Consider the following 25,495-nt stretch of genomic DNA (forward strand, 5'->3'; position numbering starts at 1 on the left):
GCAGTTTTTAGAAGATTAGGATTATCAGACTTTGTAGGACAGAGCTTGAATATTCTGAAATCTCGGGGATGAATCCAACAGAGGCGGCTCGGGTTTGATTCCACACGTCCGCAAACACTCCTGGCGAGCCGCTCAGGTAAAGAGATCTCCGTCCGCCTCCGCGTCACGGCTGAAATGAGAGCTCGGTAAGACAGACGGCCGACTTCCAGAAGCCGGTGACTGACGGCACCGTTAAACAACGGCCTCAGCTCTGAGCAAACACAGGCTTCGGTTACCCAGAGTCCCCGGCTCGGCCTCTCGCCTCACAGGACGGAGAAAGTTCACACTCACAACCCCAGACAAGAGGAGAACACCGGATCTGAATACCGCAAGACATCAGGAACATTTTTCCCAGGTGAAAAATATGAGGATATACAACATCAGGTTTGAACGTAGTTTAAAGATGCTATAAACTGACGGAGCACATTATTCTCACACTCAGTGTTAGTTGAATTCATGACTTCTTGCAGTTCTCTGCCTGTCAGGAGGCTGTTGAGTCTGTTACCGTCTCCAATGAGTGCCAAAACAAAACATAGTGTCGTTCAAAGTAAGATCTGAACAGTTGGTCAAAAAGTGATGAAAAGAGTTTTGCAGATTTCTCTGAGCACGGTGGAAAGTCTGATTATTTCCCTTTTAAATAGTGAAACATGTATTTGTGCAACGAGGAGTCGTCGTCTATCGACTGGGGTCCAAGAAAAACCTGCAAAGTCTTCATGGCGAAGGCAGTTTGCAGTATTTAGGCTTCATAAACTGCACCCAAACAGAAGTGGAGGTTTTCTCCTCAATCCTTTGAGAGGTCAAAAAGTCTAAATATTTCAGTAAAAAGCAAACGAAAAGAAGCAGTGAATACTGAAAATGTTCACATTTAATGCATTTTTTATTACAAAATCTAAAACACTTGAATCAGATTAATACTTAGAAACAATGTGCAGAATAAAATCCTAACTGACAGCTTCCTCAGAACAGATTTCTGTCCCAACGTTCACAAACTCAGCTGGAATGGGCTCCGACGCTCCGTAACGATACGTTGGATGAAGCAGAGTGACTGCAGGCCGGTCTGTCCTTCAGGTTTCACTCATCCAAATGCATGTTCTTTACGGATGTGGCTTTATTTAAAAGGGAAATATGTTTCTCCAAACATTCAAAATAAATTTCTCTGAAATCACCAGAGATCAAAAGAGAGAGAGAGAGAGAGAGAGAGAGAGAGAGACGCTGCAGTCGTGTCCGACAACTTCCTCAGCTTCTTTATGTACAAGATTTAAACACACAGTGACAAGAGGACAGAGCAGTTCTGGGGGGTTTCGAAGTGTTGGGAGGGGGAGTCGATTCAAAAATAGCAGGGACCTTCAGTGCTTTAAATATGAAATATCTGGGTTTGATAAAGCAGGAAAAGCTTGATTTTTTTTTTTCTAAATCTAAATCATGTTTTCAATTTGAAATACCTGATCAGTTTTCACTTAATTCTCCGCTTCCAACTTGAAATGTTTTCAGTTTGCTGTATCTCTACGTTCGCTACGTCGCCCCCCGCCCTCATGCCAACTCTTTGAAACCCACCGGAACAGCTCGAGTGACTTAAAATGAAATGAAATTTGACCAGCGGAGGAGGTGAGACTGCCGCAGAGCGACGCCACACCAGTCATAAAGATCAAAACATGGAGAGATCGGGGGGGTGGCGGAGGGCGGGGGGGGGGGGAATAAGACAACCACACACACTCACTTAGGCAGGTTATGCTGTAAATTTACAGTAATGACACCTATAGTTCTGTAAGCCAAAATCTCTATTGTAGAATGCTGAACATTAGGGTAGCTTTCTATAAAAAACAAAACAAAAAAAAAAAAACAAAAAAAAACCAAAATAAACAAATTCACCTTTTTTTAAGGTCGTTTTTTTTTTCTCTCACCCCGACGACACTAAGCATATGGCTTAAATATTTGTAAAACTAAGTAGTCCAATGGGGGAGTTCGGAGTCTCTGCCCTGCCGGTCTGCCTCTGCCCAATCGATCCTTGAGACAGACGTGGAGCTGCACATGGCTGTGGAGAGCAGGGGGGGGCGAAACAGGGGGAATCCACACACACGAGGGGGTTTTTTTTTTTCTCTTTCCTTTTTTTTTTTTTTTTTTTTAAACGCGATCAGACTGCGGATCTCTCCCCACGTTTTCCTTTCATCCCTCTCCGAAGTGTCACAGCAGGTCTCGTCTGTCACAGAAAACGATCCTTTGCGACTCGGGCCGCCGTCCTCTCGGGCTTTCAGCAGTGTAAACATGACCCCGCCCCTGCTTTTTTTTTTTTTGTTTTGTTTTGTTTTGTTTTTCCTCTCTCAGCGAATAAACAACGATGAACAGAAAAAAACAAAAAACGAAAAACAAACACTGACGGCTACGACTGAGGGGGCAGTTAGGGCAGTATGGATCCTTTTAGTGCAATGAGGGCCAGAGGAGCGGCCCCCGGCGGCTCGCTCTGGGAGGGGCCCCGTCAGCAGGCTCGGCCACAGAGGTCCAGTGGGCTTCATCGACTCTCGCCGGGAAGAAGAACTCAGGGCAGACATTATGCTTCTAGTCACACACTTCCATTCGCGCACGCACACGCACACACACACGTTCACGCACGTTTTAAACTCTGTAAAACTACTACGGCCAAAGCCCAGGAGGGAGGGGGGGAGGTGGGGGGGGGAGTCCGGTCCAGAGCGTCTTCTGGAGGAGTCCTGAGCCTCGTTTCGTTCACTTGGAATAAAAAGTCATGTCAGGTGTGAGCGCCTACGTGTATGAGAGGACGTGTAAACATCGAAATGTGAGAGGTGACGAGTGAGAGACGGAGAGAGAGAGAGAGAGAGAGATTATTCCGCTAGAGGCCGCTGGAGCGAGTGTGTGCAAGTTAACTGCCTGTGACCAGCTTCACACTGTAACCTGTGGGTTCGTCTCCGTATGTTTGTTGTTTTTTTTTTTCTTGTTTCCTGTTGAGTCTCTCCACTGTAGCAAATGTACATTCATCCATCGTGGGGGGAGGAGGAAGAGGAAGAGGAGGCGGAGGAGGAGGAGGGGGGGGGGGCACGTATGACGCCGGGGCCGCGCGCCGGCCGACCGATCCTGAGGCTTTTCCAGCAGTCCGCTTCAAGACTCCCGCCGCGGCGGCGGCGCACTCAAAATAGACAGCAGTAGAGGTACTGGAGGACGCTGTACCACACGTAGCCGGACACGAACGCAAGCGACTGGATGGCGCACAGCCACACGGGGTCAAGGGTCATCTGCCGGGAGACCGCCTCTTTCTGTCCGTTTACGGGAGGGAAGGATCCTGTGGAGAGGAGGGAGACGGATCCGTCAGAGCCGGCCGTCAGAACATTCGCCTGGTTCTCGGATCCAGGGAGAGACCGACCTGTGTCGTAGAAGTGAGCCAGCAGCTCCTCCTTCTCCACAAACCTCTGGTAGAGCCAGTCGGTCAGCGGCTCGGCCTCTTCGGGAACCTCCTTTATCGGGTACATCCTGAAGCAGAGGGTGCAGAGAGGTCAGCCACATCACACACACATACACACACACACACACAAAACAAATGAGTCAAGTCTCACTCAGCGAAACTCGCGTGCATTGATCGGCGGCGCGAAACCCGGGGAGTCGGCCGAGGTCCCCGAGCAGCCGGCTCTACTCCGGCCGTCCGTTTGCTGTGGCTTCAGCTCGTTTTAGGGATTCATTAGGCGGACGGCTCACCGGAGCGCCGCAGACGGACAGGAGTGCTGAGGAGAGCGCCGGCGGCTCGAGACGCTTCGCAGAGCGGCCCGGTCAGAGGCGAGTGGGAGGGAGAAGGGAAATGGGCTCAGCCGTCCAGAAAGGGAGAATCGGCCAATCAAAGTCAGACGAGCAGAGTCGCAAAAATCCCTCCAATTCTGATTCTTCGTTTTTTTATCTTCCTCCAGACAATTAGGTGGACAGTGGCTCTTTTTTCACTTTTAACAGACTGACAAAAAAGTTGGCTTGACTGATGTCCATTAATATATTAAAATGGTCCATTCACGCCAAAATAAACATGCTGCTTGACATGAAATCTTACAGCAGTGAAAACCTGATTATTTCCTCTTTAAATTTGACCAAATTTGTTTCTGAGTGGGACTATGTGGGCCGTGCCTTTCAGAAATGTGCCAAATGTCCTCATCCAGAGCCAAACAACTTATTCTGGTGTATTTTTGTTCATATTCATTCTCCACTGATAAACATTTCCTCATCGTCTCTCAAACAATAATCCATCCCATCTTGTACATATCTGTGATTTATTGTGACAAATGGTCACACGACTGACTTCGAAGGCCACTATTGAACAATTTTTTCATCAAAAACATGGAATTTTCTCCCATGTGACATGCTATCTTATTGTATTTTATGTAAATAAACGTGCGTTTTGAATGTGAAGCCTGATAATGTGTGACTGATTTGATAAATTAACCGAAATGCATGACTGTGAAATCTGATTAAATTTAAACAGATTACATTTGAAGCTGTTCTGAAGTCGAAGATCATAAAAAAAAAACAAGATTTTAAGAGGTTAGAATATTAAATTTGCCACAACAATATCGTAGTTCGGATCCCACAGCGAGTCTCTGAGCAAAACACTGCAGCCGAAAACAAGACGGCTGATTTCAGGCGATGATGAAATCTGGTCTGCAGCCAGAAGGGGTCTCCAGCAGGCCGCACTCCCACACAGGCGGCCGCTGGTCACCTTCAAACAGAGGTTAGCGTCTCCTCCCTCAGACGAGCGCTTCCTCTGCGCTCCCTCCGTGCTCGGTGTCCCCCGGCTGATCACGTCCAGGGGAAGAGCACCTCCGGGCTGCTGCGGGAGGTAAGTCATGAGCAGCGCGCCATCGATCCACGCGCCGCTCAATATTTATTTAAAAAGCAATTTAAGGAGAGGCGGCGGCGGCCCCGCTGTCAGGATGATGTCTGTCTCTTTAGACACGGGGGAGGCACGAGCACATCTTCCTAAAAACAGGACCGGACCGGGATTATCTGGATTAATATTCGACTTTTTCCTGATCATTAGTGGTCAAAATGCCTTAAAAGATTTATTTCAAACATAAAATCAAGTCAATTTGCCTTTTTTATTCCTCCTTGCAGTATCACAAACCTTTAATATCAGGAAGTTCTTTAACTTTACAGGCTGAGACGCTCCTGTAGCAGTGAATAACAAGAGTCACTACAACTACTACTATATGAGCAAAACTCTGCCTTCCTGTGGCTTCACAACTTTTGAACATATTTTATTTAACAGTCTAGGATTTCGAGCGATGAGAAACCGAATCCTGTCAGCAGAGGCGGGATGGGATTAAAAGGGTTAAAGTCATCAACGAACGGAACAAGATTAGTGAAGTGACTCCAGTGATGGGAATGCAGGAAACCCTCTCAGGTACAGACAGAGCCGCAAACTGGATTAGAGGAGTTCATTTCACAAACTCAAATGCGAGAATTTAAAGTCTGGGCTAGATTTTCACTTAATTTCGACTTATCTGTACAAACTCCTCCGGCAGAAATGAATATAGTGGCACCAAACTGAGGAAACCAGAATCCAGTAATCCACAGTTTGTTGGTAATACTAGAAAAGGTTGAAGTCACAAGAACCAGAGGTTTGTCAACGCAGCGACAGGCGGTGCTGAAGGCCCAGACCGTTACGGCAACATGTCAACAAAGAGGCGTTAAAGCGGAGGGCGAATGAGGACGGCGGCGGGTTCCTGTAAAAGCTTGAGGTTGTGGAGAGAGGGGGCAATTTCTGGTTTTTGCTGCACTCGTAGCTCCTATTAGAGTCTATTTTTATGTGGTGAATAGAGCTATTTTGTCTCAGAGGCGACCGTGACGATGATGAAAATATGCAGAAATGATAAAGAAAACCTGAATGGACATAGTTAAACTATCCTTTTGCTTCATGAGCACGGTTTCATAATTATTTTATTTTGTAAATGTAATCTGACTTATTTTCACTATTTATAGACAAGACTGAATTGAAATAAATGACTGAATACATTATTAAAAAATGACCTTTCTCCAAAATAATCATTTTTTAACCCTTCTCTATTTACTATTTTCTTGTTTTCACCTCATGGCTGTCAATAATTTAGGTGCTATATAAATTATATTTTGATGCACTGATTTGTAATTCATTGAATTTTGCGCCACTGAGCGTTTTTCGCACCTGCTGCGCTGCAGGAAGCCGGCCGCTGGCCCGGCTCCACTCCCACATGTAAACCGATCGCGCTGTGACCCAGGCGGGGGGGGGAAAACAGGAGCCGGCTGAGGCCACTTATCGGCGCCTCTCAGCATTTAAGGGTTCGGGTAGCAGGTGGCCGTCGCGGCGCTTTTCCTGCGGCTGAAATATTCATGCAGGGATCGGGATCCGTCGGCGCCGCGGGCAGCTGCCCGAGCCGCCGAGGACAGCTGAGCTGGACGGAGTCGCTGCTGATTCGGGTCCAGAGAGAAAGAAAATAAAAACAAGGACCGAGTGCTGAGATAGGGTGCCGTATCTTCCCCCTATCAGCTGCTTTCACTGCTTTATCAGCCGGCGGTTGTTTTGGAGAACGACATCTGCAAAAGTGGCTTCAGGTTTAACGGCTCCGGGAGAAAAATCAGCAGCGCGTCAGGAGTTCACCGGGTTCACTTCCTGCTCTGGAGACGCCTGCCTGCACCCGCCGGGACGACAACATCCCCCTTTACCTGCTCCACCTGAGTGGAAAACGGCTTGTTATGACAACAACAAGCAGTTATTTCCTCGTGGAGTCTGCATGTTCTCCCTGTGCAAATGGAGATGCTATGAATTAAGGCTCCATGGGTGACTGCTGCGTTTCTAGTTTGTCAATAGCTAACTGATTATCTGTAAATATGTGTATCTGTAAGTAATTAATTCCTCAAGTGTGTGAACAGAAACCGAAGAGCTCTGATATGTTCAAGTATTGTAAGATTCATGAGTCTATCATTCATATTTCTACAGTCTCTCCGTCACAGAAAGTCTACAACTGAACCAGTCCAGCAGTCCTCGGAGCACAGACCTCTGAGGAGTCGGTGCGGGGTCACGGGGTCAGAGGTCAGGAGGAGTTCAGCTCGCGAGAGTGCCACTGTGTTCGTCTCACACGCCTCGGGAAGCCACTGGGGAGGGGCGGAGCCGGAGATGTAGACATCCTCCAGCAGGACGGTTAAAATACGGCCACCTTCAGAAGCTGCCCTGCACTTTCACCGTTACTAATCAATCCCTCAGACAGAATCGGCGGCGTTATGAAGCATTGAAAAAGCCCCAGCTGTCACTCTGGGAACTCTGGAGAGGAGCCAGCCCTTGATAAACTCCACTCCTGCTGATGTGCGGCCTGTTGCACTAAAAGTTCAGGCCGAGGCCAGAGCCTCGATTTGGCTTCTAGCAGAACAAACGGACTTTGATCAATCGGCGGGTCACCTCGCCTGCGGGCCGTGGGGTTGCTCCGACTGCGAGCCGCGGCTGATCGGCCTCCCGGCGCGGCTTTGTTTGCGGTAATGTCAAAAGTGGAAACGCCGCTCGGTCGTGTCAACACGGTGCGGAGTGAGGAAACCGGAGCACGGTGCGTGGAGGGAGAATAGCGGTGGCGAGGAACCGGCGGCGGCGGCGGCGTGCTGGCGCGGGGCCACGGCTGCGCTCTCATTTCCACCCTAACCCACTTGGCAGCGGCGCGCTCGTTAACCTGACACCCCGGCCGGCGGACAGCTGAGGCAGAGCGGCAGTTCCTCTTGTCAATAACCTTCAGCATCAAGCTTTGATGAAATGCTGACCGGGGCGACGCTCAACTGATGATCTTTACTTAAAAGTGACGCCTCAACAAAAAAAAAAAAAAAAAACTTGAGAAAAACCTCAATATAGCTGTTTCATAAATCCCTGCTCCAATTTCTACTCTTCTAGGAAGATGAATTCAAAATATGTTTGACATCAGTTTGGATAATGAGTCATTCCAGCCTCATCGGGGTAATAAAGTGGGTAAATAAGAAGCTTTCGGTCCTCGCACTGACGGCCTGGCTGGAACCATTTAGCTTCTGTTTGGCTCTTCTTCTTGAGATATTGTTTCCACTTTGGGCTGGCCGGGGAAGCTAATTAAATCTGGACTGCTGTGAAAGTCTGTCCACTCAACAAACCTCTTTGGACGGGGGCCAGTCATTGTTCAGAGACTCCGTAAGGCCCTCAACGCTCGAGCCGTGAAAATCTGGAGAAACAAAGCGGCGCCCCGGGAGCCCTGGTCTCGGGCACAATGTTGCAAAAAGGTGAATATTGAGATTAGTGGCCGGTGTGACTCTGGGAGTGAGACGAGTCTCCCATCAGACTCTCCGTCTCCTCCTCGCTCAGATAAGAGTCCTCGTCTGTGTGCAGCAAAGCTCCAAATCCCAGACCCCGGTCCTCCTCTACACTTTCTCGGCCCTCCGGTGGAATAACAGCCAGTCCTATTAGATAAAGAAATAATTAAACAAAGTCCGGGAGTGTCTCTTTTGTGTTTAGTACTTGGAGAGTCTCACAATTTCCTTGAGCTTGATGGCGATTCCCCTGCAAAAACACACTCTGGACGACCGAGGCCCTTATCTGCAGCTGGAGAGGCGTTCAGGGACAGTAGGACTAAACTTGTTAATTGCTCCATTTGTCTTTAATCTGTTTCCTGTCTGTCTCGGGGCTGCGTGTGTGTTCCGGGAAGAGGTTCGGCAAAGAAGGACAGACACGAAAGGAACCAATTAATGTTGAACCAACTGAGGTTGAAATAAATAAACGGAACACAGAGAGCTCGGGCAGTCAGGAAAAAGTTGTGGCAACTAAACCGCACGCTCATGAGTGGGACGACCTGTTCCTGTCGTTGTGATCGGCAAATCCAGAGGAATATCAAACTCCCCCGAAAATCCGTGCTTTTCGAGATTTAATGATCAATTTGTAATCTTCGTCTGAGAAAATGTGGAGTAAAATCTTAGTTTATGGGTTAACGCCGACGACCATCCATCCATCATCTGAGTCATCTTAAAACCAGGTGGTTTTGAAAGAAAATCAAAATTCATGATTAAAACTTATTCAGCCCACCTCTGAGAAAGCACTCTGCAAAAGGCCAGGGCTTTTTAATTGTTTTTTGTTTTTTAAATGAAATTGTTGCCTGTTTTTGTGATTTTGTGAGCAGAGCGGCTGGCGGGAGCTTCTCGGTGCTGCAGATGAACACAGCGTGCTTTAGAAGTAATTTTCCAAACAGTCACAATAAAGTGATTTCTTCATGAGCCTGTGCAGCACAAGTGACTAAAGATGTCACAGCAATTAACGATTTAGTGTTTACTGTGTTTATACCTCCTGGTTAGGTAAGGCGTAAACCTAAGAAACAGACGAACGTCACTACAGTTGCTGGAGCTTTTCAGAGACAAAGCGTTGGTCTCACTGTCATTTTCTGCTTAAATCTTCTCATAAAATAAGAAAGTTTAATTCTAAGATGATAATTAATGCCATTAAAATGTTTCATATTGTAGTGGATAAGCTGGAGAACTTAAAGTGAGTCCTCTGAAGGACATCATTTATTTATTTCACCCATTTACTTCCTCCTGTATTCTACGACAATCATTAACTCCGAGTTCGCAAGCAACAAGAAGAAATGAGTGAGCTAGCAATTACGGTCACTTAATAAAATATTAACTGCAGCAATTATGAAATGAACAGCAGCTAATGAAAGAAAGAAAAAAAATAATGATTTACTCAAGTCAAAGTTCAGCAGCAGGACGATTTCGACCGAAGCTCTAAATTATACTTTATAAACTCAACGATCAAACATTTTATTTCTGTTAACAAAACAACTGAAATGATAACTGCTTGACAGAGTTACCAGGACCAAACCGATCAAGAAAATCAAATCAAATTAAAGACAGAAATGGAAGCAAAACGCACAAAAAAGATATGACTGTTAACATCGAGTAGAAAGAAACCAAGCTCAACAATGAATTCACATAAAATATTAAAATGACACAAGCAAAGCAAAACGCGGAGATAAAAATGCTTTTTGTTAAGAACATAAAATTTTCTGAAAGAAAATAATGAAATCACTACTGATAAAATGTTTAAAAAAATCAAATGTACTGAAAAGAAAATTGAAATGAATGGTGTGCAGTCTGATAGATGTAGGAGACGCCTCTGTTGTTGATTTACTCACACGTGTGCAAAAGGAGTATTTCCTCAGACCATGGCGAGCGTGCGCACGAGTAGCCTTTTAGAAAAGCTGCGTTTTCAGTGGAAACCCACAACGTAACAAAACGAGGCTCGATTCATGATATATTGACACGTCACGTGGTTTGTTTCCACAAATCTGATTATTATCAGATGCACGTAAACCGTCTTCATTTCAGGACTGATTAGTTGAGACCATTTCTTGTTCGGCGGTGAATTTAGGTGGGAGTGACTCCCGTTAATTATCTCTACAGTGACAGAAGGCCTCCAAAGACTCTGCGCCAAAAAAAAAACCTTTCCCTCATTCATTACCCAGAGACACCAGCTCTAATCACCAAGCGCCAATCATTACGGTACGTCACCAACATGGGAGCCATTGATTCTGAGTGACCGCAATTAGCGAGAAATAACTTTAAAGGAGGGAAATAGAGTCCTGATTCACATCTTTCCAGTGCAGAAAAAACAAAAAAAAAAACTGCCCCATGTTTCTTAACAAAGCGTTATTTACAACTGCAAGCTCAACAATTCTTTGTGCGCGCCTGAGAGAAAACCAGGTGTGCAGCTCAAAAGCGTCCCATGTGATGACCAGGCAGATGTTATAAATCACGCCGCCTTTCAGATATTTTCAAACGGCGGCTTTGGGAAATGAAATGCACACGGCAGCCGAATAAAAAAAAAAGGAAAAAAAAAAAAATGGAGAAGGTGTATTTAAAAGAAAAGAATTTCAACGTATTTAACACCCACTACTGCCCTGGCGTGGCCTCTGTACACCCACCACGTTCTCCCATCTGCCATTCACCGAGGGCTTATGATGCTGCAATCTGGGAGGCTGAGATTATATGGGGAGAGGGCAGGAGACGGAGCGAGGGAGGGCGGAGCCGAGGGGGGAGGACTGGAGGAGGGAGGTGGTGGTGGACGGATTAAAAAAAAAAAAATTACAGAGCGCCCGACGTGGATTCATCTCGAATATTGCTCAATACTCGGCCGCCGGTGGTGAAGCTGAGGCTCACTCGTAATCTATACAGCCCCATAAAATGACAACGCAGGAGGAGGAGGAGGAGGAGGAGGACTACGATCAAGGTCAGTTTACAAAGGAACAGTCGCTGCACGTCGGGCGCGACTTTCCCTTCCAGCTGCACCAGCAGCCGCCGCGTTCACACGTCCACATTATCGTATAACGAATGACACAGCGATGCATCAGCATCTGGGTAAGAGGTTAAATCTGGCTAATGCATCGTTTTAGGACAAGAAAAAAAAAAAAAAAAAAAAAAAGTGGTACGCCATGAGGACGCCACACACTGACACGCAAAATCCCTCTTTTACTGAGTAATCAGAAATCCCCTGTGAACGGATGGCCTCCACCTATAGATCCAACATGCTGAATCACCGATATGGACTAGAGACTTCCTCGCTGCATCTCGTTTCAGAAAAATCATGAAAGCTCAACAGGATCACAGCGATCCGGTGGTCCTGGAGGAAGGACATCATTCAGAAAATACACAACAGGAACAGCTTCCTAGCCCGAGGCTTGAGTTTGGCCTAACTTGAAGTTTTTTTTTTTTTTAAACCGCCCTCAAGGTGTCTGGTGTTCATCTTTTACTGTCAGTCTGTAGAATTACAAAAATTCTCTGTCATAATTGAGCCTTGATAACACCGTTTTCTTTCTCTGAAAAAGTGCCTTGAAATAACTCTTTAAATAAAACTGGATTTTTTTTCTTTTACTCTCACAACACGAAAAGCCACAGAAATACGAATAACGTCCTCTGATCAAATGAATTAGTTTAATGATTTTGACAGTATTATAAGTTCTCAATTTGCTGAGCCAACTCTTGTGACTGGTTTTTGAAGATTGAATTCAAATTCACCAAAAAGCAGAAGTGACGTGCTTCTACTGAATTTGAATACGTGTGTTTCCAGGCAATGCAAATATGTGCCACGCACGTGAGCAACTGCCAAACACCTGCCAAATATAATCTAATTTTAGATTATAAGGAGTGTTGAGTGTTGAATGCATACTGTCAAAGTTTTGAAATGCAAACGGTGAAGTAAGAAAAACCCCTATCAGCATCTGTACATGAGTTGTTTGCACATTCGGGACTTTATGCCGTCACAAATATGTGTTCGCGTCCATCATGCCGGCGTCGGTCCAGCTCATTTTCAAAAGAAAACATCAGTCTGTGTGTTGTGCAGTCAGCAAGTCTCAAGAAACTGAAGCTTTGGCTGTTTATAAAAGCTTTTTGGAAAGATCCAGAGAGAAGACGGAAAAAAAATTAAAAAAACTAGACTACAATGTCTTCCTTTCCCTGGTCCCTGAATTGTCCTGTATTTGTATGAACTGTGGGTAACAGGCGCTGCGCTCTCGGCAGAAGCAGTCCTGAACTGACACAGCACAAACACAGGCACCGGGTGGCCGCTTCGCCGTAGTGCTTCATCACGCTCACTCCCCCACAGTGTTCCCTTGATCAGCACACAGATTAATCCTCTTGTTGACTCTGCACCTGCGCCGACGCGGCGCTGCCTTCCCCTGCGATCAGCGCCGTCTGCACGGCTGGAAGTGAGCGCGCACGCCGGTAACTGGGGCGCCTGGAGCTGCAGAGCTGCTGACCAGGCCGGGGGGGAGAGCCCACTGTATCGATGGCTGATTAGAGAGTCCCGGAGGCGGGCTGGGACCGGAGCATCCTCCCCTCGTCTAATTACAGACTTAATGAGACCTCCAGCTTTTGGTCCAAAGTGGGCGACGGAGCCTCCTGGGGGCAGCTGGTGCGGGAAAACTGTCGTCATAAATCACCTTTTCTCCTTTGGCCGGCTCAGGTGTGAACACGCTCATGAGCGGCGTCAACAACGGAGCTGCACAATCTTCAGTAAACAAGCCATAAAGTCAAATATTCGCATTGCAATGATTTGCAATAAACACTTATGTGGATGATGCCACTGTCTATGTGCATGAAGAAAGGGTCAGTCTTTTTTTCCTTTTTCATGTGCTTTTACTTTCTGTCCTTCGGCCACTGGGCAGATATGTGTAGGAAACCGGCCGTACTTCACTTATTTATTTTGAAAATGACCGCAGTCTAATCTGGATATTACGCATATCGATGATATGACAATGATAAATCAGTGCCACGCTGCGCAGTGCCATTCTGGAGGTTATTTCACAGGGAGTGGGAGGAGGAAGGGAGCTCAGGGTGACTTATGCCTGATGAGCGTTGCTAACGCTCGGATTCATCCTTTCTCATCTATCCACGCGGGGCTGCATTCATCTTGAACCGGATGTCCAGAAAATCTAATCCTGGCCCACCTTCACTGCATCCTCAAGTGGAGAGATTAGGGACTGAATCTGGAGGGCGAGGAGAGGACAATAAGGAGGGGCAAAGGCATTCGCTCTGCATAAGAGCAGTGATATTTTTAGCTTCAGGACATAGTTTGGCATGACTCTATGTAGCTCGCTTTCTGTCGTGTCCTGAACCGTTTTTCTCATACGTGTCCTGACACTATAATACCAACACACTGATGCTGCTGATCTACAGCAGTGAAAATGAATGAAAACATCAGACATTTTCTAAATCTGACCAATGAGGTGATGCGAGGCTTCGTACCATGACGCACTTGTTTTTGCATGTCTGCCGTGTATCAGATTTGCATGGTAAAGCATGATGGCCCGGGTTCCTCCCTCTCAATGTGAGCACCAGAAAGCTGCTTGAAAAGACTTGGATCAAACTCAAATACGCGATCCTTACCTGTAATGTACATGCGTGACTGTCGGAGGCCTGTATCCAAAGATCCAAGTCTGGATGTCCATGGGTCGTGCTTTGGGATACGCTATGGTCACATCTATTACCCACTGCAGGCCTTTACGTTTATTAGCTGTCAAGGAGGAAAGAGAAAGGGAGTTAGAAGACAGGAACACACCCACATTTACAGCAAATATGCATTAAAACCTGTTTCATCTGTTATACTGAGCATGAACATGTTCCATCAGAAGCCATCAGAGCGACAGTGCAGACCTGCAGCTGGCAGAGAGTCAACACCGCTTCTTTAAGATTGAGCACACTGTCTGTAACCGGCAGGTGTCTCTGGAGGGGCTTTATATAATAGCAAAGCAGGCAAATGAGGCTTGGTTACCTGCCAAAGCAACTGGTGGAATACCAGCTGAAGCCCTAACTTGACAGAAATTGGCAGGCAGCTACGCTTATGAGTCACATTAAAAGCAAACGTTATCGTCTCAAAGGCAAATCTTCTGTAACATTATTTCAGCCGATAACCACCAAACAAATCAGCCAAATCCTCACTATCTTGCCACCTTTACTGGAAAAGGAAAAGGACACTGGGGGGGAAAAGAAAAAAAGAAAAAAAGAAGCAGGAAGAGACGGGAAGGCGAGGGAGGACAGATGGGAGCGGGAATGCCAGACATGTGATTTAATTTGAGAGTCAGCTGCAGGGCGCATGTGTGTGAATATTTAGTTGCATTAAGCGGGGTCAGCCCCGTACTCGTCCGCACATAATTACAAACACAATATTAAAGGACTGAGTCAAACCTGGCCTGAGTGTGAACATATGGACCGAGACTTTCTGCAGAGCAGAGTGTGTGGTGTGGAGGGCTGTGGGGAATTTTGGAAAAAAACATGATCAGAGGTGAGCTACCACCACCAAACGCATGTCCAGACATGCTTCACACCCATCGCCTCACTGCTGCACTAAGGTGAGTGATACCCAGATACACAGGACTGCAAATGATGCATTTAATGAACACCGAATAACTAATTTTAAAAGGAAATGTCCATAAGACTGTCAAAACCGAGCACCGTGTATTCAGACTGAACACAGAGGATTAACTTCCTGAAGCCGTCACCGTCGGGGCTCGTGGAGTTCTTGTTGGGATGAGTGCGGCTGGCAGGAGCGGCCGTCATTCTGCGAAGGTTAAAATCCAAACGCTTAAGCTGAATGTGGTAGAGCATTGCTCCAATCCAGAGATTACGTTACCATTGTTTTTCAGACAGTCTAAAAGCTATTTTGTTCTCAATTTATAGATTAAAGCACCGAAAATCATACTGGCTTTAAAAGAGCACAACTGTTAGATTGTATTCAATTTTTCATGAACTTAAGGTAAAATGTACTTTTAAACTGAAGCTGAAGTAAAACAGTGAAGTCCAGATAGCGTCACAGTGCGGTCTGCCGGTACGTGTTCAGCCAGCACTTCCCCTTCGGAGCACACTGGTCGCTTTATACAAAGTAAACATGCCAGGCTGTGAGACAAAGTGCAGCAGAAAGCTCACAACCCAGCTCCGTCAGTGTCAGCGAGGGCAGCGCTCAAAGTGCTGCCAACGAGTCAGGATTTCATCTTTCACATGGATGAAGTCGTAAAAGAAAAAAAAAAAAAAATGTGAGGAGAAAAGGTGAAGGACAGAATATGAACAAAGTGCAGGAGAAGATAATTCAGTACATGGTTCACCTGCCAGGGCAGCTCGGTACCAACAATCCCACAGTTCTCCTTAAAACAACGTCGTCCACAATAATAAAACACATGACGAGAACCCAGAAATACGTGGAAGGGTGAAGTCCGTCAGACGATCTGATACGGAGTTCAGACCACAAATCCACCTTATGGATAAGTTTTATTTTCATTCATATTTTTCTATCAACAAAAAACCCCCCAATGTTTTTAACAAGTACACTGATGGTAGCGAAGAGCAATAACAATGTATGTTTCTTTGGGTGTGAAATTCCCAAAACTGAACTTATCAGGAAATCCGACTTTCATAAAATGTTTTAACACTGAAGAAGCAACATTGTCACATCAAGCAAAGGGTTATATCCGTAAAACATGTAAATAAACTCGACTTGTAAATAAAATTGACTTGTTATGTAGCTCAAACTATTTTACAAAATTAAGAAAACTTCAAAAAGAATCTGGGAGTGAATGAGTGGAGATAGTTTGTGTCTATATCAATGGGTATATGCAACATTTTTATTTGGAATTATAATTGTTGGACTAATGTGTGTTTATTTCAGAAAAGTGAAAGAAAAAGGTAACCTTTGTAAGTGTAGATAGAGCTGGAGTCTGATAATACAGGCTGTACTCGGTGGGCATTAAAGAGTGGTATCGCTGTAGTGGGTTTGGTGACTGCACTGCCAGAGGTTCATCGATAGCAGGAGCAGAGCGGATTACAGGTGAAGCAGGATCCATTCTGGACAGGTAATCAGTGCCTGACAGGGCAGAGACAGAGGCAGACCTCACACCTGCAAGCTATTCAAAACCATTAATTAACCTCAAAGACGTGTTTGTGGACGGAAGGAAGCTAAAGTAATTGAAATAAACCCAACCAGGCACAAGAAGAACATGCAAACTCCACACAGAAACGGTCCTGAAACATAACTACTGTACCATCTCATCAAAACGGAAGCTTCCAAAGTTACTTTGATGTTCACAAAGTTTCAGCCCCGTTGGCAGCAGCTGCTGTACGTAATATTTTTGGTAGGGAATGTTCTCAGATAATGTAACAGCAGCTTCTCAGCTGCTTGCTGGTTTAACGGACTGACAGGAGACGGATTTCCTCTTAATTTGTTCACTTCCGCTTTTGCTTTGACCTTCATTGTTTGAGCGCAGGGCCGCAAAATCCATCACAATTTATCATGATAATGACATTAACAAATTTCACGAACGTACTGTACATTCATGTGAACATATTCAGCCAATCAGATGATATATGTGATATTTATCTGAGATCTATCACTTCAACGATGCATCATATCTGGTGGCAAAAGTAAACAGTTAAAAAGAGGGAAAATGGCTTGAAACAAAGTAACACCAATAAAGCATCGTCCTGGTGTAATAATGTTACGTTCTACAGTAATTAAATTGTCCATGGTTCCACTGGCTGTTTGCTTGAAGCGGTTTATGAACCTTTATCTGAACCTCACTTCTTCTAAAGACAGGAAATGAGGCATGCTGGGTAAAGAAACAAACCTGTTACGACTGAAATTAAACTGATTTAGGATCATAAAGAGTTTATTTACAGTGTTAACCAGTATTAAAACCACTGTTTATATTTGTATTGCTGGACAGATAAGAGGCTGCACAGTCTTGTAGTGACTAGGAGTCACAAGGAGACATTCCATGTTTGACTCTGGGCTTCAGAATTATGCAACGAGGAGTTTGCATGTTCTTTCTGAAGAAGAATGGTTGTTTTTTTTTTCCAACACTAAAAGAAGAATTGCTTTCATTTTCAATGCAATTTTTGTGAAAAACTAAAATCCACAGAGTTCTTTTCTTCCATAGGCATTTAACACATCTTAGTCAATGTATATTGAAAATTAAAGTTTGAACCAAATTACTTGATTTTTTTTTTTTTAACTGTATTCTTCTTGTTGGGCGTGAGTGAAGTTAAAGGAAGAGCTGGCTCACATTTCCTTGAATCGAGTTTCCTTGTTAATAATTACTCCTGAACACCTCGTCCAATTCTGCTACACACTGACAACCACTTCCCGGAAAGGTCAGCTTGTCTCCGAGCTTTAATAAACATGTTTTTCACCTGGTGGATCTCAGTGAGAGGAGGAAAAAAAAAAAAAAAAAAAAAAGTCGAACCTGAAACAACGCACACCTTTGTTTGCGTACCTCGCCTGTTTCCCACTAGTTTGCACAACACAGCGAGAGGAAGACACTGCTGAGGCACAGGCTGGAATCGACACCGACTCCAGAGTCGGGACCGGCCAGCGCCTCAGCTCTCCCTGTGTGGGTAATTGGATCCAGATCTCGGTCCAAGTGTGCTGCGAGCCGGCCGTCGTCTCCCTTGAGCGGCCGGCCAAGGAGCGGGGCCCCGAGCCAAGGCGTCGCCGGCGCCCGCACACTACGTGACAAACTATACTGTAATGGCAGCGGGCGGGGTGATTTGAAATGACACCGGACGGCCGCCGAAGGAAGGAAACACGCTGGCAGGTACCTGGCTCTGCATCAGGCCACGCTGCAGGCCAATTACAACACCTGAAGCCCACACCCCTCCCCTCCCACCGACTGAAGCGCGGAATAATAAATGACCTCTGATTGGCTGCTGCGTTTAAACCCGGCCGCCTGTGTGTCACCTGAGGCGTCGCTCGCGCCCGCGGCGACTCACGGCCGTGAACTTTGCTCGCACGCCAACTGTAAATACAGTTTTATACACCTTATCAGTCTCTGAAGCACCTGGGAGGCGTCCTGCGGCCGGCAGCAGCCAGTGACCCATGTGCTCTGTGTTTGCAGTGAGGAGTGTGTTTAGCCCGGGTGACATTGCACGGCTGATACACAGCGACACACACACACACACACACACACTTACATCAAATCCTATTTTCTCCAAGTGGCCCATTTGTCTCTGAGTGAGTCAGCAAGCTCTGGGCACCTCTGCAGAGCATCGGGGAGGTCAGAGAGACACAAGAGCTGCGTCTTTGACGGGGGCGCTTGCATGCACGCACGCGCACACACATATACACACACACACACACACACAAACACCGAGCAGAGGATGCTCAGGGACACAGCGCTCTTCTGGGTATGTGTGCTTTTCTTGCCCTGGGTTTTAATGCCATTAGCTAGATTCAACTGGAAGGACAAGCCCTACTGCTGCGAGGGAAGGGCAGCGTGCGAGAGAGAAAAACCAGGACTCTTAAAAAGCGGCGACAAATGAAACGTACGCAGTATTAGGACATGCCTCCAATGCAAGAAGGTTACAAATGAAACCCCTGCTATCATTAGTGTGAGTTGACACCGACAAGTGGCGAAATGCATCTAACGCCAGACATAAACTGAGCTGTTCTCTTCTTCATCTGAATTTTCACAACGGCCAATTAAAAGACGTTTGTGTGACGGTCTGACAGTCTGTCCTGCAGAGGGATAAACAGATGGCATCTCGCCGTCGGTGCCGAGGCTGTAGGACACCGAGCTGCGTTAGCAAACTCAAGGCTCCGGGCCACGATTTCACCGACACTGAAGCAAAGTCTCCCTTTTCCAGTTAACACGGCAAATATTTCAAACGGATCTGGAACCCAGACACTCCCTCATCCTCTTATCTGAACTGCAAGAAGTACACACCCCCGCCCCCACAATCTTTCCAGTGTGTAGAGCAGCTCCTTGTTCTATAAAGTGAAAGAAAACTTTCAAGGCTTCATTACCGAATTCAGAAAATAAATCAACACAATGGTCTTTAGCTAAAGATAGGAAGCTTTATAATGTAACACACAACACATTGCGGATTGTTACAATAAGTGTCACATTCAAGCAAGTTTTAAAGTTGTCTTTAAAACATATGTCAAAATAAAGTTTTAATAATAATACAAAAACCATGGTTTTGAATGTTAAGATGATAAAAACTGAATGAAATATTAAGGAGCTTGTTTATTAATTAGTGCAAGGAATAAATTAAAAAACTAAAAAAAAAAAAGAGCGGTGAGGACAAATTGATGCTTTGTTTACATCGCATTTTCATGTGAAAACAAAGGGTCTGTAGCGTTTCAGTGTCTGATCACAAGACAATGGCGCCTGGAGGCACTGAAACTGTTTAACAGCTGAGAGACACCAGTAACAGCAATGCAACATGGCTGTCCAGTGGTCCTACATGAAAAGTCAATCGTGGGAGGAAGTGAGCTACATTTTAGGAAATTCCCTCAACGCATTCCCATTTCTGAGCTCATGCTGACCTTTAGCTGCTGAAATCTTCCTCTGTTTGTCTTTGAGTGAGAATTAACCAGTGTGCCAAATGTGGAGAAGCTCCCTCCAGGAGCTGTGGACGTACGGCACTAATGAGAACGGGACGGGCTGACGGTCTGTAAACACAAAGCCTCCGGCCCGACGCTGTCACAACAAGGGCGAGCCTCGGCCTGGAACTGCGAGGAAATAAATAAATACCTGCACAACACGAGCAGACACATCCAGGCCTGGTGGGCTCGACGTACAGGAGCTTCGGAGGGACGCCGTTTCCTCGAATGATTTAATTTTCTAATTTATGAGAAGAAACCATGACAGAGTCTGTCTTGAAATACTGCAAACTTCTCAATTTTATAACAACAAAAAATAAACGAGCAGCTTAAATTGATCCTATACTTTTCAACACTTCTCTTCAAATTACTACAAATGAAAAAAAAAAAAAAAAAGACAAAGAAAGCTTGTTAATTTATCTTGCTGCTCATTGGCTGTATTTAGGGCTGGTCTCCAGACAGAAAAAATGACTCTCCAGCAAAATCACCACTGGGGTTTTTCAGGAACACTGATGCAATTTCTGGCGCCTCTGCGCACGCCGCCCCTCATCTTCCACTGGAAATCTTTACCACCCGTCGCTTTCCATTTAAGAAGGGACTCCCGGAGGATGTAGGTGGGGGGGTGAGGACACGAAGGTGACCGTTCGACGGTGTTAACTGCACGAGATGCGGGATCGGCGCCTCACCTGTCTGGTTGGGGGTCCCCGCGTCGCCGCCCACGCTGCCGTTCTCCTGCTGGGCGGACAGGGTCTTCAGGATGACGTGGACGGCCCCCAGGCGGGGCAGCGTGACGTGGGTCAGGTGGGGGAGTGAGTGCTTCTTGGCGAACAGCTGGCTGGTTTCCCGCCGCTTGCGAAGGAAGCCGCCCTCGGGGAACAGCACTATCCACTTCCTGTCGCGGCTGTGGTAGTATTTGTCTAGGTGGTCCTTCAGGTAGACCAGCTGCTTGTCTCGGTGAGCTTTACCCTGAGGAAAAGGCACAGCGGGGGGGGGGGGGGGGGGGGCGCGTGACGCACCATCATCACAACATGAAGGGGACATGAGGTGTGTCAGGAGCAAACAGTCCGAAAACTCTTCGAGATCAAATCGCTTTGAAAACAGTCGCAATTATCTCCAGAGGAAAGAGCAACACTGGAGGCTGAGTGCTAAATTAATTACCTTGTTAGGACGGAAAGTGTCTTAGTCAGCATAAACCCCACTGAAACGCACACGCACGCATGCATGGGCGCACACACGGGCGCATTAACGGCATGAGTGAAATGGATGCAAAACATGACGGCCCTGACAACGTTAAGAGCATTAGCAGGAGGAGTGGGATTGATTTTTAGTTAGACCTGGTCAAAAGTCGTTTTAAAAGTATCCGAAGAGGCTGCTCTCTCTCTCTCTTTCTCTCTCTCTCTCTCTCTCTCTGTAATGTGAGCTTGTGTGTTTATGGAGCTGCGCGCACTACAACTGCAACGCCACAACTTTCCCCAATTAAAAAGACACTTTCAATTTGCTGCGCTGGTAATTAGAGGGGAAGTATTCTCGGCTGCAGCTGCGAACGTGGGATTTATGGAGACGGACGAGAGAGAGGAGGCTCCACATGCGACCTCGAGACTGTCGGCGGTGGTTTGACTGGAGATGCGAGAGTCACGTGAGCCGAGGGGAAGTGTACTCCAACACGGCCTGCAGAGAGGAGGAGAACGCTTCTCCTGCTTTCAAAATGCTGCAGGACGAATCTTAAAAAAAAAAAAAGATGGAATAATGTATCTGGAGGATCTTCCACTTCATTCTGAGTTCTGTTCCACTGTAATCATGATCATTTCTATGCTAACAAGTGTTCGCTTTCCAGTCGAGGATTTAAATGAGAGGGTGAAATATCAGACGGTGAAAGTAATACAATGCAGACACACAGGTGTACACGAGCAGCAGCATCCCAAAGGACAGCGGGATTCATGAGAAGAGACATATCCTTTAAAGTGTGTGAACTGAAGTAAAGAGAGTGTTTTAGATTCCAGTACTTTAATAAACCGATCCGTGTTTGTAGACATGGAAACATAGAGACGGCCTAAACAACGGACATTATTTTCATTCAGCATTATTATTATTAAGTCATAAAAACCTGAGATGATTAACTTTCAGATGCCACAGAGAATTGAAATCGTTATGGAGAGGTTTCATCCCAAATAACATTTGTCAAAACATGCTTAACCGTAACTCATGAAGCTGGAGCCGTTTCAGGCGGTTTTGACTTTCTGTTTTCAGCTATTTTATTTGATTCAACTTTCTTGTACATTTAGCTGTTTTAGAGTTTTGTCTTTTTTGTCTAGTGTTTGAGTTTTAGGTATTTCATTAATTTTAACATATTTTGTTTCCATTTTTTTTTCCAGTTACACTGTGTCTTTAACTGTTTTTAAACCCTTTTTATCTATTTCCAAAGAGTCTGGTATGTAAATAAAACAAAAATCTGAATCATAAATAATGTTTTTAAAAGCTTTGGTGAGAAGCTGCACAGCGGCTGAAGAGCCACATGTGGGTCCAGAGCCACTGGTTGCACCCCCTGTGATTTTGAAACATTTTACCTTATATATTACATAACAAAAACATGAAACATGCGTGTTTTTTTCCCAAGACATTCAATGCTTGATTACTTCTTTATTCTATCAATTTCCTAAAAGCACTTCTCTTACAACTATTCATCTATTTTTGTATTTATTCAGCTGATTTTAGCTCAAACAGATATTAAGAGCTCCTCACCAATATGTAGAAATGGATGATTAAATACACTCTTAAAAGCAAAACAATTACAAAATTCAGTCCAACTTTTTATTTTTGTCAAGTTTTCAATGTCTTTTTAATCTACTGAGAAATTCTTAATTCTTTTTTCTTCATTTGCCGTGCATTCGGAATTATTCATCACATCATTGTCCTACCTCCATCTTTTTTCATGTACTCATTTATTTTTATTTTTCCATCCAGTTATTAATATGTATTTTTTTCTTTTCCTGTTTCTTGACATTCTAAAAGGACCTTTCGGATCTTGACGCCGTTTGAGGAAGATTTATGCTTTCAAGCTGTAAAGATAACGCCGCCCTGACTCCCTCCTTGATATTGCAGGAATTCTTTAATTGGTGGGAGTCCGGTCGGCTCGGCTCCGGGCGCCGGACTGCTCCTCCTCAGCACCTCCTACGCCGTCCACTGGACATAATACTTTCAGGACGCCGTGGCTGGAAAAAGCCTGCTATCCAGCTGGGACAAGCAGATGGGAAAGCCAACTTCGCTTTTGGATAGTGCTCTAAATATGGGGCCCCGCCGTAGCCGGGGGCTGAAAGCCTGTAGCTTTAATCGCCAGACCTTCGGGGAATGAGCAAATAGAGGGAAGGCAGCCTTTGATCCTCCAGAAAGAGTTTCTGTAGTTCCTCTGAGGTCAACGTGTTTTACTGTAAGTGCAAAAAGGGGCTGAGTGGTTAAAAAAAAAAACAAGACGGCGGGTGTGTTGGTGCTGATGATTAAAGGACGCCAACAGATCTTTGGTGTCTCTCACCTGTCTGATGAAGAAGTCCCCGTGGATTAGGGACACTAGGCCAAAGTTGGTGTATTTGAACACATGGTCCATCAACCACATCATTTTTCGTACCACCTGAGGGGAAAGAAGAGCAGAAAAAAAAACAAAATAACAAATAAACCTCTGTAATTCTGCTCGGCAGCAGGAAAACCTCTCTGCCCCAAAACCGAAACCGCCCCTCGGAGCATTTCCACCCTCCTGACCTGCACCGGCGCAGCTTTGGCTTACTGTCCTTTCAGTGCTAAGAGGATAAACTGGGCCGTTGTTGAGGCGGATCATGTCATCGTGCCTGCGCAGCGCAGACCGCCGGCCCCAGAGCGGAGGCAGCCTCGGCCAAAAAAAAAAAAAAAAACAACACATCTGTCCCCTGATCTGTATTTATGTTTCACTGCCAGCAAACAATGAGGAGGAAGGCATGAGGAGGGGTGTCAAAGTCATTTAAGCTCAGGAGCCACATGGAGCCGGTTTGATCTGGACATGGCAGGAGAAGCAGAAAGACGCCGGAGAAAAAACAGAAACTTCACATTTCAGCTTTGATCTGGTTCAATGAACTATGTGAACAATCTCTCTTCTCTCAAAACCTGAAAATTAACAAAAAAATTTGAAATTAAATTCACCACAATTCTTGTTGGCTACAGCTCACTGCTTCCTTGGCTGCACAGCTTTCATGCTCATGCTACTTCTTCAGCGCTTCATTTGACAGACATTTTAACAACAGTTTCTGTTGACTCAACTAAATTTTAAATAAATCACCTCAAGCTCTTCAAACATGAAAATCAGCCAAAATTTAGTACTGTTTATTCTTCCTTTACCTTTCTGAAGCATTTACCTACAGCAAAGCTGAGCGGAAGCAGACCTTGTGAGGTTATTGCGGTGATGAGTTGCCTCATTTTCTCTGACTGGGATCGCAGAAGCACCTCAACAATTATCTTGCTGATTGATTAATCTGTCTAATCTCATTCTAATTGTTTTGTGTATTTTTTTTTCATTTTATGCAAATATTGTTGTCCTCCCAATCCAGGCCAGTGCATTAATGCCGAGTTTGCAGGTCTCACGTCTTTTGTGGACGTAGTGTGAAGCGATCCCACATTTTAGATGACCTTTTTTACACTTTTCTCTCCTGGTGCATCTCTTTTCTCAAGTTTCTTTTATTTTTTGCTAGACACACAGATCTTCACATCTTAAAAAAAATGCATCTAAATGGAAAGGAAATCCCTGAAGAGGTGTAAAAGTTGGTATTTCTGATGCCAAATATTGCATTTATCTGTAGTTATGTCCCTGCCATATGTAGAGCAGCTCAGAATAGTAGATGATTACAGTTATTGCTCTCTTTGAGATGTTTACTGCATGCAGGGCTGTCCTGAGGGCCTGTCTGAACCCTCTGGAGGACCGATTTTGGCCCACGGGACACACGTTCAGCCTCATCTCAGACCTGGAGGAACTGGCAACTCTTCACACGTTTTTGTTTCTAGTCTGTTTACAGAGATCTCTGTGAAAAAACGCAAAGCACCCACCTCCTGTTTTTTTTTTTTTTTTTTTTAGCGCATTTGTTGCCTACTGCAGGACATTTCTAATTCTGAATGTAGCGAAAAAAACAGGCCTGATCGGCACTGACATCCTTCATCGCTGCAGCCTCTCATTGCTTTGGCTGCTTCTTATCACCACAAAATAAATAAATAAATAAATAAATAAATAAAAGCACAAACTCAACTCCCTGAAGGCCTGTCAAAAAGTCATACGTGAAATGAACAAAACCACTAAGTGAGCACAAAGGAATTATGTAAAAACATCTGAACCCTTGGCAGCCAACCGTCATTACACGATGACTAAGAGTAAGACGGTTCAGCGAGGGCTTCTCCTGCAGTTCAGCTGTCAAACACACTTCTCTTTGTGTGGCTATCACTTTGCCTAAACAGACTGACGGCTCAAACCATGACTCTCTTTTGACAAGAATAACTCAGGTTTGTTTTAGCCTGGTATAAATCCCCATTGCTGAGGTTACTCATTACTTTAAGGGTCCTGCTCAC

The 25,495-nt window shown here is 45.4% G+C and overlaps 1 protein-coding gene and 1 long non-coding RNA gene across 3 annotated transcripts in view; one reads left to right on the plus strand and one right to left on the minus strand.

Moving 5' to 3' along the window:
- Positions 1 to 626: 626 nt before the first annotated feature.
- LOC115401592 (uncharacterized) lies at positions 627 to 23,339 on the plus strand. The gene is made up of 3 exons (XR_003932965.1): positions 627 to 706; positions 7,096 to 7,100; positions 23,330 to 23,339. It is a non-coding gene; the product is annotated as an uncharacterized LOC115401592 (long non-coding RNA).
- Positions 887 to 25,495, minus strand: part of lpgat1 (lysophosphatidylglycerol acyltransferase 1) — a 42,930-nt gene continuing 18,321 nt past the window's right edge. Inside the window, exons 4-9 of one of the 2 annotated variants that reach the window (XR_003932964.1) lie at positions 23,448 to 23,543; positions 20,608 to 20,887; positions 13,936 to 14,062; positions 3,410 to 3,516; positions 2,840 to 3,328; positions 887 to 1,251 (exon numbers count right to left, since the gene is read on the minus strand). Coding sequence is in view for 1 of the 2 variants with exons in the window: in XM_030109865.1 (XP_029965725.1) it covers positions 3,177 to 3,328; positions 3,410 to 3,516; positions 13,936 to 14,062; positions 20,608 to 20,887; positions 23,448 to 23,543 (762 nt within the window). In the remaining variant the exon portion in view is untranslated. Of the gene's footprint in view, positions 3,329 to 3,409; positions 3,517 to 13,935; positions 14,063 to 20,607; positions 20,888 to 23,447; positions 23,544 to 25,495 lie in introns of both variants that reach the window. The other variant, XM_030109865.1, reaches the window with a different exon arrangement.

Source organism: Salarias fasciatus, chromosome 15, assembly GCF_902148845.1.
Source record: "Salarias fasciatus chromosome 15, fSalaFa1.1, whole genome shotgun sequence".
In the NCBI taxonomy this organism is placed as follows: domain Eukaryota; kingdom Metazoa; phylum Chordata; class Actinopteri; order Blenniiformes; family Blenniidae; genus Salarias; species Salarias fasciatus.